Source organism: Anas acuta, chromosome 15 (genome assembly GCF_963932015.1).
Source record: "Anas acuta chromosome 15, bAnaAcu1.1, whole genome shotgun sequence".
Taxonomy (NCBI): Eukaryota; Metazoa; Chordata; class Aves; order Anseriformes; family Anatidae; genus Anas; species Anas acuta.
Window position 1 is genome coordinate 6,974,276 of NC_088993.1, and position 16,839 is coordinate 6,991,114.

At 40.9% G+C, this 16,839-nt stretch overlaps 1 protein-coding gene across 2 annotated transcripts in view; it reads left to right on the forward strand.

The window, feature by feature from the left end:
* The window catches only part of ADCY9 (adenylate cyclase 9), an 86,805-nt gene that overhangs the window by 53,278 nt on the left and 16,688 nt on the right, over nt 1–16,839 (forward strand). For both annotated transcript variants that reach the window (XM_068699783.1, XM_068699782.1), the window contains 3 exons: nt 3,009–3,111; nt 6,399–6,607; nt 14,089–14,248. In XM_068699783.1, coding sequence (XP_068555884.1) covers nt 3,009–3,111; nt 6,399–6,607; nt 14,089–14,248 — 472 coding nt within the window. The remainder of the gene's footprint in view (nt 1–3,008; nt 3,112–6,398; nt 6,608–14,088; nt 14,249–16,839) is intronic.

The following is a 16,839-nucleotide window of genomic DNA, read 5'->3' on the forward strand; positions in this document are numbered from 1 at the left end:
ATTTTTTTGTTGTTGTTATTGTGTTTTGTTTTTTTCCAGATTGCCTTTCTCCTGGGGCCAACCTCTGTAAAAATTTAGGTTCCTTTTTGTGTGTGTTCTGTCATTAGTGGCTGAGAACAGGTGTTAAGCTGATACTTCAAAATATTAGAAGACAGAATGATTGTGAAAGTCCAAATGTTTGCAGAAATCGGGAAAAACAAATTGGATTTTTGTTTAAAATGTAACCAGCATCCTGCAAATTTTAAGTTACAGAAGCAGCTTAATTTATGCCAGTGGACTGCTAGATACCCACCTCCAGCTCTTGTATTCATGGAACTTTCCTCCTCCACATACAAAATGGATACTTCTTCAGAAAAAGGAAAAAGTGGGACCATGATGTGACATCAGTCAAAGCCTAGCTTTTTTTTTTTTTTCTCAATTAAATATCATCATTACCATATTAAGTGGGCCATTTCTTGTTGCCAGGGAAACTTCTCTGCTGAGTTCGGTTCATGTAAACATAACTTTCCAAAAATAATCTCCTGATTAATTAGGTCTATTCAAAATGGTTTAAGCCTACCGTTTTATATCAATCCTTTTTAACATTTCTTAGCGTTAAGTTATAGGTAATGAGTCATTTAAGAAACATGTTTGATCCCCTACTGTAATACGTAATATATTGTTGGTCTCAAATTTAGTATCGATGAGGATGGTTGAATGGGAAATCTGAGTTTTCTCAGCGAGTGGGGTGAAATCCAAACTTCCACTTGGTCATCTTACATGAAGATTCACATCATTCACAGTAATAATTACTGGACTGTTGCTGCTTTGCTTTCATGTTACTGCAAACCCAACAGCAGTGAGTGAGAGCTTCTCTTCATCTTGGGTAGCGACTTGCACCATGTTGCATGATGCAGGTGTTCTGATCTGCAATGTAAATTAGGCATCACATTCACAGATGTCTAACCTAGATATGGTGATTAGGTGTTTAAATTAATCATGCAGGCTTCCTGTACAGCTGGGAAGAGTTAAACATATCCTACGGACAATTCAGGAGCCTGCGCACTGCACAGCTGCCTAGGGCTGGGTGTGAGAAAGTGTTGGATGCTGGTGGTGTTTCTCATGCCCCAGCCTCTTCTGGAGTTCAGGTGTGTGTCTGAGAGTTTCACAACCAGCTGCTGGGCTCTTTGTGTGCCCAGATTTTGCCTTGGAGTTGTTATCTCAGCACAGTTCCAGTCATTTTTAAAAACAATAGCAATAAAGCCAGTGTTAGTGTAGCATTTTTCTGTTATTGCATTACACAGGAATCCTTTCCATGTAAGTTACTGGCTTGCCTTTTCTTAGAAATTGATTATAAGTATTTCACACAGTGCATACTTTGAGCTTTAACTCTGGCTTTACTACAACCACTATAAAAATACCATGCTTTGTTCATTGCAATCTGCATGCTACCATGTATTTTAGAAGAAAACTGTAGTATAAGAGGTAGTAAGAGTAGTAAGTGGGTCTTCTTGTTCCTTGAGAGCATCCTGTAATGTTTTTTAATACATTGGCCAAAACCAGAGTGTTGAAAGGATATCAAGTATCTGCCATATTCTTGGTTGAAGTCTTTTGTCTTCTAGAGCCTCAGTCTAGCAGTGTGTATGTTTGGTTGGTCTTGCATCTCGAGAAAAAATGTTTCCCACATGCTAACTTGTATTGGGAAGTTTGGGCGTTAAAAAATCTCTGCCAGTGGTACAAAAAAAATAAAATGCAGGTACAGACTAGCTTTCTAGGGTCTTTCAGCTTCTTCAGTTACTTGGAATTTGGTCTTGTGCATCTCGTGGCCTTTTGTTAGAGTTAGCAACTGCGAAATAGTCCACTCAAATTTTTGCTCAGGTGCTATGTTTTTTGATGTAGCACTTGGAAAGAAGCAGTCCCATGTCAGATTCTACGGCAGTTTTTAAAACAGTGCATTATATATAACGAGTGGAATCAGTTGCCTGAAAACGAATAGAGATTCATAAGGAGAGCGTGTGTTCTGAAGTCTCAAATTAGGATGGCAGAAGAGAGAGTGACAGACTATCCCAGGAATAAATTTGGGTAAGCAAGCCTGACCATCAGGCACAAAGCAGTCTGTGCTGACTAAGTTGAGTCCTTCCAGCTCTTTGACACCTACTAGAGAAAGAAGAGGTTTGCAGATCAAGTGTCATAGATATCACCAGAGAATTTCTTTCACAGGCTTCTTACAACTAATGTAGAACTCAAAAAATGCTCTTTTTTTGCTCTGGAAGGTAGGAAATAGAAACAACTTTTTAATGTTTAAGGCCCTTTTGTATTTGTGCTGCACCTGGCACTGAAAGATAAGGTGAACGAATAAATGAACACCCTGTGGTAGATGCTGCCTACTGGTTCATTAGTTCTAGTAAGCTCATTTCATTAGTTGTTAGTGCCTTTGTTGATGATTCTGGAGATTTCAATCTTTCCGTTGCAGAAGTAAATTCAAGCCATCCATCATCTTGGGTTACATTTTTCTGCAGCCTGGATCGTTAAGCAAATGTTCCCAGCTGAGTTACTAAGATATTTTAGTGTCTTTGAAATAACAAGATGGTGCTGTTTTCTAAAATGGACAAATTTGTCACCTTTATCATCCTTGGCTTGCTTTGTCCAATGGAATTCCATCCAAGACATAAATATCCCATGGCCACGCATCTCCTAAGGTTGTGCACCTGTAGCAGCAATTAACCTTTACTATCAGCTAGCTTATGTTACACTTATCTGTAGCCATCTGCAGTTATAGCTGTTAAGTTTCTGGAAGAGCTTGTTAGTATCTTCCTGAAAATATAGAAGTTTGCTCTGTCATGGTTTTGTAAAATATTTCCTCTGACTGAGCGAGGATAAGGGGGTACCACGGTGGCTGAGAGCAAAGGAGAACTACAGGAACTGCAAATGCAAGTGCCTCCATCCCTGGAAGCAGAAACCACAGAACGGTGGAGCTCTGAAAGCACTACAGCTGAATAAACTGATGCTGAACTGTCTTTTCTCTTTAGCCTCATGAAAGACTACTTCTTTAAACCTCCTATTAACAAGCTGAGCCTGAACTTTTTGGATCAGGATCTGGAGATGGCCTACAGGACAAGCTATCAGGAAGAGGTGAGTTTCTCCTGGCATTGGTTTTCTTCTGTAATCCATTCAAGTAATGTCTGTAATTGTTTTTAACACATTTCATCGCAGTTGATGACAAGGGTTATGAAATGTCAAGTGGGATTTACTACTCAGTAGTGCTGCCTCTGAAAACAGTCTCAGTTTACCTGTCTTGTGCCATGTCCTGAGTCTAGTCCAAGATTTGGGTTGGAAGTACATTTTCACAACCCACCAGGATACGTTAATCACTTCCCCTGCCTTTTCTCCATTTTCAAGTTAATGTTTCAAGGCTTTAGGCAGCTCAGAGAACTGTAAATGACTACTTGCCTACTCATTACATGTCCTGACTTTGAGAATGGTATTTTTGAATTTGATTCTTGTTCATGCCACAGCCTCCTGGTTATCTCAGTGATACCCAAATCTGATCTGAACTCAGTATTATAAGTTCTGTAAATGTGTTGCATTCAAAAACAGGCAGTTCAAAACACTGTGTAATTGTAAGGAACAGTGTGTAAATTGTGAAGAACTTGGTGCATTCTTCAGGATTTTGCAGTGAGTATAAAAAGTCCTTTACCCCCTTGGGAGCTAGTAGTTCTGCAGATTTTACATGTCAGTAGCTATTTTTGCTGGGTTGATATGAACTAGCAAGATGTTGTAAGTTTGCATGTAGCAACGACAGACATCAGTACTAACTGAGGTTGCATTTCCACGACGCTGAAAAGGTACTGCCAAAAGAGGGCAATTGCTCTCCCACCTTGTTCCTACTGCTCCGTGTTTCTGCTAATGGCTCTGGTGCTTACCACACTTCCCTGCTGTGATCCAGTTCATTTTACTAACTTAGCATAAAATATTCATGTTTTGTTTTGCTGTTTGGGGCTTTTCTTTTTCTTTTCCCTTCTATTTTCTGCTGTCTTGGGATTGAACCAGCAGCTTGCTGAGTGCCAGAGGGTCTGGGAGCAGGAAGGGTTGTGCCCTGTCCTTGAGCAGGGTTGAGCTGTGAGGCTGGGTCGCACATCTGGCAGGGTTCCCACCATGATAAACGAAGGTGTTGATTCTCTCTTCTCCCAGTTTACCCTGTATCTGAGGACAGGTAGGATTTCTGCTTCACTGCTTGTTGCTCTGTACTTGTAGGCTGCTTTCTGTGCTGGGCAGTGCTTCCACACTGTCCTTAGCAGCAGCCCCTGTTTGCTTGGTTTCTACCTTTTACAAATGAGGTCTAACTTTTTCTTTTTCTTTTCTTTTTTTTTTTTTTTTTTCTCTAACATGAGGGAAGCATAGTAGTGATGCAGTTCAATTCATTCACCTTGTTCAGGAACTCTATGCTCTGCAGCACTTTCATTGGTATCTCTCTGAATAAAGCTCATCCAGCAGCAATAGGGAGAAGCTTCCTGTGGGTGACATTCACATTGATGAAGTTATATCTGCAGCAGTGTATTACATCTACTCATATCCTGGATTGAGTGCTACAGGAGAGCAAACCAAGAGTAGTGTGTGCTCTTTTGATACATGAATTACTGGTATTATATATAGATACATAATTATTATATATATATACATGAATTGATACAGAATTTACATGGTATTCCTACCAGTGTGTGTGTGTACGTACATGTGCACACACAGACCCCTGTTTGCCTGCTCAATTTGTACAAACTATACAGAAAACAGTAAATCAAAATCTTTCCACTAGAAAGATTGGAAAGAGAAGAAAAGCAGTGATAGTCAAGCACATGCAGATTGATCTAGTAATGTGGGTGTGCAGGAAATTCGTAGAGGAAGGAGAAGGAATGAGGTCTGTGCATTTTCTTGGTGGTAAGCTGGTCATTTGAAAATTATCATGTAAACCTACGTGAAAATGGGAACCTTATTTTGTAATAGCAACTGTGCAGCACTAGGGCAAAACTTGTTAAAGCCTTACTATTAGCACAGTACTGGTCCAAAACAAAACAACAAAAATCTCTTGGGGAGCAAAGCGATTGTAGCATTGCTGGTTGTTGAAATGCCTCGCAGATCACTGTTGCTGAATGCAACTTCCAGCTCCAGCGAGTTCACCTCTAATTACACGGTGCCAGCTGCATGATTGCTTTGTGATCATTCCTAAGTGTCTCCACGTCCCAAGAGCTTGCTTAGCCTGTTCTTGTTTGGAAATCAAGGCACTACTTAACACTGTTAGGGCATCCTTAACGCTGTCACTTTAGGATGCAGTGCTGATTTCCTTAATTCAATTTGTGCAACTGTGTATGGACTACAGAGATTCTGCTACAGTTCAGATTAAAAGGTAATTTTGGCCCTGAAACAAAACTCACTGAATACATTAGGTTGCAGAGAGCTGCAAATGAAGAACAAGTTCATTTTGCTATGCTGCTGAGTGCCAATAATGTTCTGAGGAGTGAAAGAAATGTCCAAATGAAAGCAGTACAAGATTGCAGTATTCAAACAGGGCTACTTCGTGGCGTTATCAATAGCATACTTCTCATTTTTCTTTGGAATTTGTTTTCTGCTGTCCCTTGGGAAGATACAAACACTTGTAAGACTGCGCTTAGTGGAATAAGCCAGGGCGCAGAGCCCATGGTCTGGTTTTCAGCTGGACTGGCCAAACCAGCACGCACCACAGCTGTGCCAGCACATGGTGGGGTGGGAACGTGTGGTAAGGGGTTGCTTACAGCAGAGAGTTACTTGGAGTCCTGGCCTTAGATCAGTTCAGGTTACATAGTGTCCCGATTGCTGCTTTTAGTCTTGTCTGAAAGGGAGATGTGAGCTCCGCCACGGTGAACTAACTCTTTCTGTTGAGTGGTGCTTGGAGGGTTTTCTTCAAGAACCCCTGGAACCAGAAAGCTTTTTTTTTTTTTTTTTTTTTACTGTTTTAAGTTCTACTGTTATTTTAAACGAAAATACTTGAAGAAAACTTCTGATAGCTTTCTCTGCTAGCAATTAGTTTTTTGTGTTCCCTTGCATAGTATTGGCAATTTCCATATTATTTCTATATCATTATATTCTGTTAAAAAAATGATAGTGGTCTTTAAGAAAAAAAAAAAAAAAAGATTCACGCCATACCCAGGGGCTGTGCTGCCAGTGTGTTTCTGCAACGTAGGCGTATTCTCAGGGAACTGCTAGTCATTGAACTACCTCTTCTGTTTCTTTTTTTAAAACAGTACTTATAGTGGATTAACGAAGTGGCAAAATGTTCTCTATTCCTCTATTTATTTTTGTGAGCTGCTGTTTATGGTACAGTCAAATTCGGCAAGAGAGCATTTATTCATTGTCATCACTTCCCTCAACCCTTGTGTTCCATGCAGGTTATAAGGAATGCTCCAGTGAAGACATTTGCCAGTGCTACCTTCAGCTCACTCCTGGACGTGTTCCTCTCCACCACAGTCTTCCTCATACTATCTGTCACGTGTTTCCTGAAGCACGGGATGGTGGCGTCCCCTCCGCCACCTGCGGCCGTCGTCGTGTTCATCATCGCCATCCTGCTGGAGGTGCTGTCCCTCGTCATCTCCATTAGGTAATAAAAACGTAACACTGTCTTGAAATAGGAGTGAGAAACAAAGCGGTTGGCTGGCTAACAGTGCTAGCAAAGGCAAGAAGGCTTGCAGCAGATCTTGTGCAGAGAGGGTCTAGCTCGAAGAAGCAAAGTCTGCACACCGTGTGTGTCCCCGCTTAGTGCTTGTGGTGCCGCACACAACTCGATGTATTTCATTCTCATCTGTCCTTCAGAAGAATCCCCCACATTTAAACAGAAATACACCATTCTGGTTTAAAGCTGAAATAAGGTGTCACAAATGCAAACAGTATTCCTTTTCCGGGGGGTGGGGAGGGGAAGGGTGTAGGAATAAATAAAATTGCCAAAGTCACAGCACATCTGTCAAGAATTAGTTTTTTAATGATTTCTATTTCAACTCTGATCAGTTTAATATTCAAATACTTCATGGTTTTTTCTTTTTTACACACTGAAGTTCAGTATTCCCCTCAATTCCTTGGCTGTGTGACAGTCAGCTGCTGCTCAAGACGGGGCATGGTCTTGTCTCCTCAGTCAGAGCCCTGCCAGCCCCTACACTGCCTCCTTGCAGCAACCTCCAGGATGTGTGTTCTGGACTTCTGGGACACTTACGGTCCTTCCCCCATCATCTGTAACTTGTTGAAGATCCGTTACTGCGCAGTTCCTGCATAACGTGGGGTTTCCCCAGGCCTTAGCAGAACAGTGCAGTTGTTACATGCGTTCAGCAAAGCTCATGCTCTCCTGGGCGTGTTGCCTGATGTGCACAGATACCACATGTAACATGTTATTAACCCAGATGGGAGACGCAATAGTAAGATGTTTGTTTGTCTGTACTTGTGATGGCAAGTTAATTCTGCCCCCCTCGTTCTCTGTTTTCACTGTCACAAGGGAATGTTATGCGGGTGGTGTGTGGAAATGGGTGTCTTCACTTGCAGCTCTGCAGATCTGTTGGTTATGTGTAAGTTAAAATGCTTTTGCAGTTACAAGTTAGAAGCAATTCTGCTGTTGTTTCAAAAGAAACAGTAGATTGCAGCTTGCACTCTGACTTTTCAGGCTCGAGGTAACAAATAATTTGTACTTCAGCCACCAAAGTAATCGTTGTAACTCAAGTATGCCTACAAAGGTATGCAGGCATGTTTACAGGAAATAGTTTGTTTTGGAGTAAAGGGATGTCATTTGTGAACAGGGACAGTACTTCTGAAGGTAGTGTTTCTTAGCAGGTATATTTGGCTGTTACGGCTTGAATAGTATTGTAGTTCTGGAGTTTTTGGAAAAACTAGGAAATCAGAAAAGTGAAAGGTTTTTTTGTCAGTTTAATGAGCCCAGGCAGTTCCTTCATTACGTCAGGATGGGGAGCAGGAAGGCAACAGTGAGCAGTTAGTTTGGGTTAGGTGGCCATGAAACTGAATCCTTGGATTTGTTCAGCTTTGAACAGCTCAGCCACTGCTTTGTACAAGAGCTGGTTTCTGCTACCCAGGTGCATTTGGAGATAAATTGTTTGTTTACCTTGCAGATACCTTATCAAAATAACTCAATTTTAGTATTTTTCAGTATGTTATTGTTGCTACTTGATTTTCCAATGTCACATTATTATCTTTGCATTTACCTTTTCTTACTTCGTACAGTTATAAAAGATAATGCTGTAATCCTATAAATTTTTATATGTGGATACATAAGGTTTTCCTTCAGTCCTGTTCTGTAATTGGTGGGTCATGTTTTATTTAAGGAGAAGAAGGAAAGTTGTTGTTTTCAGTATGCTATCTCTATAGTCAGGAATTGGCAAAGCAGTTTTGTCTTTCTGAGCTGTGTACAGCAGTAGGGAGGTTTAGATTCATTGCAGCACTGGATTGCTGACATCCATGCTCTCTGATAGTGAGCCTGGGCCATTACCAAGGTGAGTTTAAGTGGCCTTATAATGTTTTCTTAATGCTGTTTGGTTTTGCCAATGACATTTTTGCCATTTGCATGAGATTGTGTTGGTTTAAAACCTAAATTTTTCTTCCTGAACACGCTCAGATTCCTCATTTAAAGTCGTGTTGATTTAAAAAGCCAGGGGTTAAAGCAGACTTCTAAGTCTTAGAAGTATCTATTTTTTAGTATTAATCATTCCTTTGTGTTTAATTCTGATTGGGAAAGCAGGCTGAGAAACATCTCACTTCTTGGTGAACATCTGTAGACAGTCATCAAAACTTAACTGGTCCTACCTGTTACAGTAGCAGCAGGTTTTCAATAAACAATGCATGGAGAGCACACAGGTTTGCCTTTCTCCTAATGGACACTCATGGGAGGTTTGGGCATGCAGGGAATATTGCAATTCCTGCACAGCTACTACGAGTGCAGATGATGGGAGCTCACTAGCACTTGCTGCTTTCACTGGGACCGAGATGGCTGTGAATCTCAAGACCCCACAAATTCTTGTGGTTAATTTGGGAAACAGGAATTGCTGGATGGGAGAAGTGGTTGCTGCCCTTCCCTGCGCTCTCCACCAAATGCGTGGCTGAGGAATTTGTGATTGAAAACAAGCCACTGGCTATCCGTAGCTACTGGGGCCCTTGTCACGCAACTGTGAGATGTGCTCTTCTTTCCTCTGGCATGAGGGAAGTGTCTGCAAATTTACCCCAGAGTTACAAGCAGTAGATTCTCAGTCATTTGCTGCCCTAGGCTCACATTCACAATCTTTCCTTTAGTAAACAAAATATAATTTATACTTGGCTTACATCTCATCATGGCATCTATAGTAACTTGTAAGTAAATCTCTGAAGTTCAAAAAAGGATCATCTCAGATCTGGGAAGAGCTCACCCAGGGTACTTCCTTGAAAACAGCCTCCTACTTTGCACTGAAAAAGAGCTTTTATTGCTGAAGACAATCTGAGAAGCCTTCTGGCTTGCTTTCAGTTAGAATCATAGAATCATTCAGGTTGGAAAAGACATCTAAGATCATCTAGTCTAACCCTTAACCTAGTGCTAAAGTCCACCATGCTTCTAAGTTCTACATCTACACATTTCTTGAAGACCTCCAGGGATGGTTACTTCCCTGGGCAGCCTATTCTAATGCCACACAACCCTTTCAGTAAAGAAATTTCTCCTGATACCCAACCTAAACCTTCCCTGGTGCAACTTGAGGCCTTTTCCCTTCATTTTACCACTTGGTACTTGGGAGAAGAGCCTGATTCCCACCTCTCTATAGCCTCCTTTAAGGTAATTCAAGGTAATTCTAAGAACTAAGTTCTTTAGTTTAGAACTAGGAACTAGTTCTAAATATGTTGGCATATTTTAGCCTACCCCCCCCCCCCCTTTTTTTTTTTTTTTTAGGATTTGATGTCTGTTTGGGGGTTTGGGTTGTTTGGTATTTTGGGGGCACTCCAGTCTCCACAGCCTGAGGCACACACTCATGTACAAGTGTAACAACCTTCCACTTCCCCATCTGTGCTATTGAAATACGATCATTCTCTAAGTGTTCCTTAGTTGGCTGCATTAAATTCAAAATGTTTTAAATTGTGCACTGCATTGCATATTCCCAGAGGATGAGTTTACAGGCAGTTCTGTTTTCACTGCTGAAGCATGGAGCTTGTTGGCATCAAGAGGACAGACGTACTGTTGTGCCCTTATTCCATCTCACTTCCTTTGATCAGAAAGAACAAAATCATCCTTTTCCTCTTTAAATTGTCTTCAAAGCGAGGACTGCTCACTCTGACCGCTCATTATGCACAGAAAAGTGCAGAGCTTCCTGTGCAGAAATGTCATCACAAGTGACAATCACAGAATACCACAGAGATATCTTGAAGGGAGGGGATTGGGCTACAATGCTGGGCACAATCCTAGAATTTCAGGAGAGGGATTATTTTGGGACCAAAAAATTCTTGCCTAAGTTTCTTATTGTATTTTCATTATCATGATGCGAAGCACCCTGTGTTTAAATCAGTCTGACTTTTAATTGAATCCAGTGCTCAGACTAGGAAGTACTCGCTGCAGCTCTTGTGGCTAAGGGCTCGAGTCCAGCTGCGGTAGTGGGAGAGGAAAGCACTCGCTGCCTGCACAATGAGAAACGAGGTAAAACTGAAGTTGTTAGAACAGAAGTCCTTATGGAGCAAGGCTTGCAGGAGAAGGATGTTTTGATTTCTCTGAAGTGTCTGATAATAAATTATTGGAGTATCTATAGATGAGGATCCCACTGTTATCACAAGTGCCACTCTAGAATTAATTGTTTAAAGCTGCATGCAAAAAGTGGTGCTTAATTTGTCAGCATGTGGAGTATGTCATCTCCAGTTCTGTAAATGTAGTGCAAAGAATGTCCTTCTGCCCACTTGAAATATGACTACTTTGACTTTCATGAGTTCAGTTGGAGTGTAAGAGGTCTTAAAGTTCTGGTATTTTATAAAAAAATATCTTGGGAAATGTCACTGAGCATACGACTGTGTGTGAAGTTTCACTTGGGATTCTTAGGGGTGCTTCTGCAGGAATGCAGGTAAAAGAGATCTGCCCACTATTTTAGGTGTGAATACAAGTTTTTTTGTTGACTAGAAGCTTTTTGCATCCAGTTCTTGTTCTCAATTAAAACTTGTTATAAATAAGATGTTTAAAACATGCATTGCTTTCAATAACACCCTTCAGTGAAGATCTCTCAGTGAGGAGATGAATCCAGTGTAGTGGATATTTCAATCCTGTTCTAAAGAGTGAGAGGTGGGAGCACCTGGTAAGTTGATTCATCAGTTTAGAAGTACCTTAATAGAGAGGAAAAAAATCTTCTGGGTGAAGAAAAAAAGCAAACAGAGTCAAAGCAGTAGAATGGAAACCTGCTGTACTCTGATGAAATAAAACTGCCCTTTGCCCACTACTTTACCTTCTCAGGGCTTGCCAAAGTGATATCCAAAGTCTGTCTGCTGTTGAAACCTGGTAGCCGACCGATTGGATCTTCTTAAATTCCTCATAGCCAAGGACAAAAATTGCTTGGTGCAACTAGAGCTTAATGAACTGGTTTTGTTAACAACCTGACTTACATAGAGTATTGATGCAAGGGCAAACTGCATTCTGTTTTGCCTTTATTTATTTCTAACATCTGTGACTTTGGTATTTAATATCCCACCAATTCACTGCTGTGCCAAAAGCTTTTGATTTGAAATATGGGAATTGATTTTAAACTGCCAGTAAATACAGAAATGACGGTAATGTTCTCCATTAGCCATTAATCATTTATGCCAAAGTTACTAATTTGAACTGCAGCTTGTGTAAACATCTTAGATGCTTCAGCATTTAAGCCCTGTTGAGCTACCCAGTGACACTGCATTATTTACCGGTAGTGCCCTGTAGCCATTAAATGTCTGCAGCTCTCCTGCTGCCGGGATTTAATGCAGCGCTTGCTTCCTCTGATGGGAGAGCTGTGCTGCGTTCACAGGCTTCATCTGTTCTGTGAAAGATGGGGTTTCGCTTGTTTTAATTCCAGAGCGCAGAGCATTGCAATTGATTCTGGACTGAAAAAAAAAAAATAAAAATCAATGCAAGAAGGTAAACATTACCACTGAGAAATGTGGAGTTGTCCTGGAATTTGTGCTTGCTTTTTCAGACATGCAGCTGCCTAAATAAAGAAGTGTCCTCATCCCAGGATTAACAGATCAGGTTTGCTGATGGATTTGTTGCTATAGTTCCCACAAGAATTTATCCTGGCATGAGGCTTGGCAAAAACCAAGCTTTTCTGCTCCGTGCAGTGCCCGCGTGGGTCGGGCTGCGAGACACCAGTGGTGCGGGGTGCCCGTCCCCAGGGCTGGGGTCTGCACCCACAGCAGGGTCCAGGCATTGGCATGGGCAGGGGGTGCCCAGCTCCACTCAGGAGTGATGGGTGCTGCCCACGGTGCTCTGCCAGAGCCGGAGCTGTTTCCATCTCACCGTTTAGCCATGTAAATGCTGATCCCAGTTCGTATGCTTTAGCAGGATCGACTTTATTTTTAGAGGCATGAACTTGGGTGGCATTTTCAGAAGGACTCGATACTGGAGCAGCTTGGCTGCTGCTGGAGCCGGGACACGTTCTGCCATGGATGGCAGAGGCTGTCAGGACAGTATATAACACTTTAGAAAAAATAGCAATTACTCTACAGGGCTTTCGAATTTATTTTGCTTTCTATGCAGTTGTATTTCCGTGCTTTGTTGCAAATTCTCTTTTATGATGTAATATAGCTGTGCTTTTTGGCTTACATGGGACTCCATTCACTAGGCACTGAGAAATCTGTGAGCACCCTCTCGTGGGGTGCTGCTGTATTACAGCGTTTTCCATCCTATTGCCCTAATTTTCTCTTTTTTTTTCTTTGCACTTAAGTATAATTCCAATATTTTAATGTATTAAATGAGAGAATAAATCTGTTGAATAATGCTAGGGGTTGCAAAATTCATGCAGCCTAGAGCTGAGAATTAAAGTAACACTCATGAGCAAGGCTTATTTAAAAGGCGTGCAATTAGTGTCCAAGTCACGCAGAAAACTTTACCCATTTTTTATCAGGTTTTTATCCAACATTATACCTTGTATTTTAGTCAAAAGCATTAGAGAAAAATCCTCTGTGTTTATTTATTTATTTATTTTTGTTAAAAAAAAAAAAATCCAGATAGTATGCAATAGTTTGTGACTTTGGAATATGTGAATTCCACATTTAGCATATATTGTATTTAAACATTCTTGTCAGCTGTGAGCATCTCTGTCCAAAAACCATTTGGGCTCCCTGGTCATCTACTGTGGCACCAGCAGAATTACCCATGCCACAAACGCACAGGGCACTGCTCTCGCCTGCCCCATGGTCTCACAGCGGGCTCTGTGGTTCTGCCGTTTCTCTTTAAAGTAAGTTCATCTCACAAAAGCAGGAATCCTTTGGTAAAGCAAGAAAAGCCCAGACCCGCTCTGGTAAATACACACATCCACAATGGAGAGCCTTTGAATGCATGCAACTATTGTATTGCCTATTTATGCCTCCATAAAAATAATTAAAACCTTGAAAAGCGGTTGCAGTTTTTGGAGAGTGATGAATGTTTCTGAGCTTTGAGAAGCAAATGTTGCTGATAATCTATTTCTGTAGATAAAAAACAGTTTGTTAAGCAAGCTTTCACCTTTGCTCACTCGTTTTAATGATGAGAAGCGCTCAGGTGTAAGAAGAGTCTCCACTGAGCTGCCCTCGGGAGCTCTCCCCACCTCTTTAAGGCTAAGTATTTATGACTGTAAGTCTCTCATACGCTTACCTTCCAAGTGAAAAGTGTTTTCCAGTTTGTTTCTCAAACCCCAGCATCCCCCTCCCTCCCATCCCACCTCGTGCTGTAGCAAACGAGCCATCATCTTTCAGCACGCCTGGATCATTCCTTGAACTTACCAGCAGGTGGTATGGCACGTGGCAAGCTGCGACTGGTGCTGCAGTCCCAGTGAAGAATTTTAAGTTATTTTATTACAGGTAATTAAGCTGTATGGAGTGATGTGCTGAAATTAACCCATAGGTCTGTGGTTCCGTTTGTTCCAGGATGGCATTCTTCCTGGAGGAGGTGATGACTTGCACGAAGCGTCTCCTGGAGGTGATATCTGGCTGGCTGCCTCGACATTTTTTCGGTGCAATCCTAGTTTCTCTCCCAGCTCTTGCAGTTTTTTCGCACTTCACCTCTGATTTTGAAACAAATATACATGTAAGTTGTAGAACTCCGTTTCATAGTCTGACATTTTGGATCTAATTTAGCTTGTTGCTTGCCTGCCTTCTTCCTTCACTTCCCTCATGCTTTACAGATGTTTGATGCAGATCCATTAGAGAAAAACAGGGCTTTTGTGTATGATAGAATACAGTTTGTTACATAAATACAGTGACTTGCTGGAAAACTGTCATAGAGAAGAGGAGAGAGATAGTTATAAATACCTGTGTGCATACATACTTTTTTTTTTTTTCCCTTAGAACAAATACTTCTGCTGGTATTTACTCTGACTAATGCAAGTAGAGTATCTTATTTTGTTTTTTAATTTGGAGTTTGTAGTCTGAAATGTTTTGTGAACCTAAGAAGTTTGCATGCATATTAGTAAATCTAAGAGCAAGACCAGTATTAGCAGTGGGTTGCTTGTTTTTTTTCTCTGCCAGGCTAGATGGAAAAACTGAAAGGAAAGAGCTGTTGGGACATAGAAATGATTACCCTGAGGGGCTGCAGGGATGGGTAAAGAACACAGGATGTGCCTTCTCAAAAGGAACTGAAAGAAACTGGCTTATTTGGCCCAGCCAGAGACAGGTTCACAAAAGATTTGGTGCCTCCTTTAATAAAAACATTCAGAAGTAGGGAGCAAGGAGCAAAATATGGAGGAAAGAAAATAACTGTTTAATTTAAAGGTGATGCATCGCATAAAATCAGTGCTTATAATTTTTATGAATAAAACAGATGAGAAACAGATGAAAGCTTGTTTCTCTTAGGTAGCACAGTGTATGAGCCTTCCTTTCCAGGATCTTCAGGGAATTCATTTACAAACCGCTTGCTATTGCAGGGCCCTGCTTATAGGTAACAACCAGATCCTCTTCCTTCTTCCTACCATGAATTACAGATGCAGTTTGGTACTGTGTGTCGGGAAGTGTTTGTTCTGTGGGAACATATGGACCAGACATTTTGATTTAAATCTATTCCGTGGTTTTCACAGTCACAAAGGACTGGATTTGAGGATCTCACAACCCATGTTTAAAATCTTTCTGTAGCTTTTACCTTTGTGAATATAACCAAAGTTAACTATTTTAAAGCTGTACAATTTTTTTAGTTCAATGATGCCCTTCTTCCCTCATGACCACTAGCAAACTAATTGTAGGAATGTTTTCTTTACGCTGAAGGGACCTGAAAACCTTCAAATCTCTCAAATTTCTTTGTGCATTGATTTTATATCATCCCATTCATCACCATCCATGATCATCTCTCCAAACATGTAAAAGTAATGTTGGAAGACCCATTTTTGTTAGCGTATTCTCAATACCTCATCATACCAGGTTATTGGTCTAAGTGCTTGAAGCAGCAGCAGTGAGGCGGTGGTGTTCATCACCAAGCTGAGAATGATCTTGGCTTTCTTTCCTCTTGCAGGTCCTCCAGAGTCGCGGGGTTGTTGGCTCACTCTCCAAGAGATGTCCCAACTCATCTTGTGCTCAGTGATGTTCCAACAATCATGGAGCTCTAGGAAATGGAATCAATCTATAGAGGGTCAGGTAAGTGTCATATTTTACTATGACATGGTTTTGCAAAGTTTTTTTTTATTCATAGCATTTTATACCTTCCCTGGATATAAAATAATTAAAATCAAAATTAACAAAAACAGCAATGAAAAAAAAACTTTCCAAAGCCATGCATACATAGTAAACACAGCACTTGCTGACCCTCTATAGGCTGGCTTCATGCTGGGGCATCACTTGGAGTGAGAACCAGTGCTCTGCCACTTTAGGAGACCTGAAATGGGGGGAAAAAAGTAAGTTTAAATTATGTTTTTTATGGACACTTCTGAAATGAAATTCATCCATTTTTGAGTCATTAAATTAAACAAAAAACACTGTTCTTGTGGTTTAAAATGGTAAATTATGTAAGTTTTTTTTCCATACACTGTGTCTACTTCTGAATCACATGCTTATTTGTTATGTGACAGTATTCCTAATTTGCATTTTCTGCATTTCAGCTGTAAAGGAAATTTAAAATGGGAGAGAGAGAGAGCAATCATTTGATACTGTAAAATGCAGTATGTAGCAGAACAGAGCTCCAGGACGCGGTTGTGGAGTCTCTGTTTTAGCTTGGATGGTCATTGATATTCTTGATAAAACCAGACCTTGCACAACAGCTTGAGAGCTTTGACTGGTGTAACGTTGTATCTCAGGGAAATTAAGACATTCTGGGGAATATCTCCGTTCTGCACTTCCTTTTATTTATCCAGCAAAGATGTGGAAGGGGAAAGCATTCTGAGATAAGGCATTTGGAAGAGAAAATCCAACTTTTTTTTTTTTTTTTAAATTGGCACAAGTAGTGGTATTACCGAGCACTGATTGACAGTGATTGATACCTGTCTTCTGTGATTGAAATAGTTTTTTCTTATTTCCTTATTCACCTGCTGATAGGCAGTATGCTAGCATCCTCTAAGAAGTGTTTTTAAGGGTAGGAAGCTGGTTGTAGTTCCTGAGGGTGAATATGTTCCACATTTTCAGTGCAGTGGAATTTTGACATCCCGTTCAAAACAGGGAGGGTCTAATCCCAGTAATTAGAGAGGAGATTAATGTCAA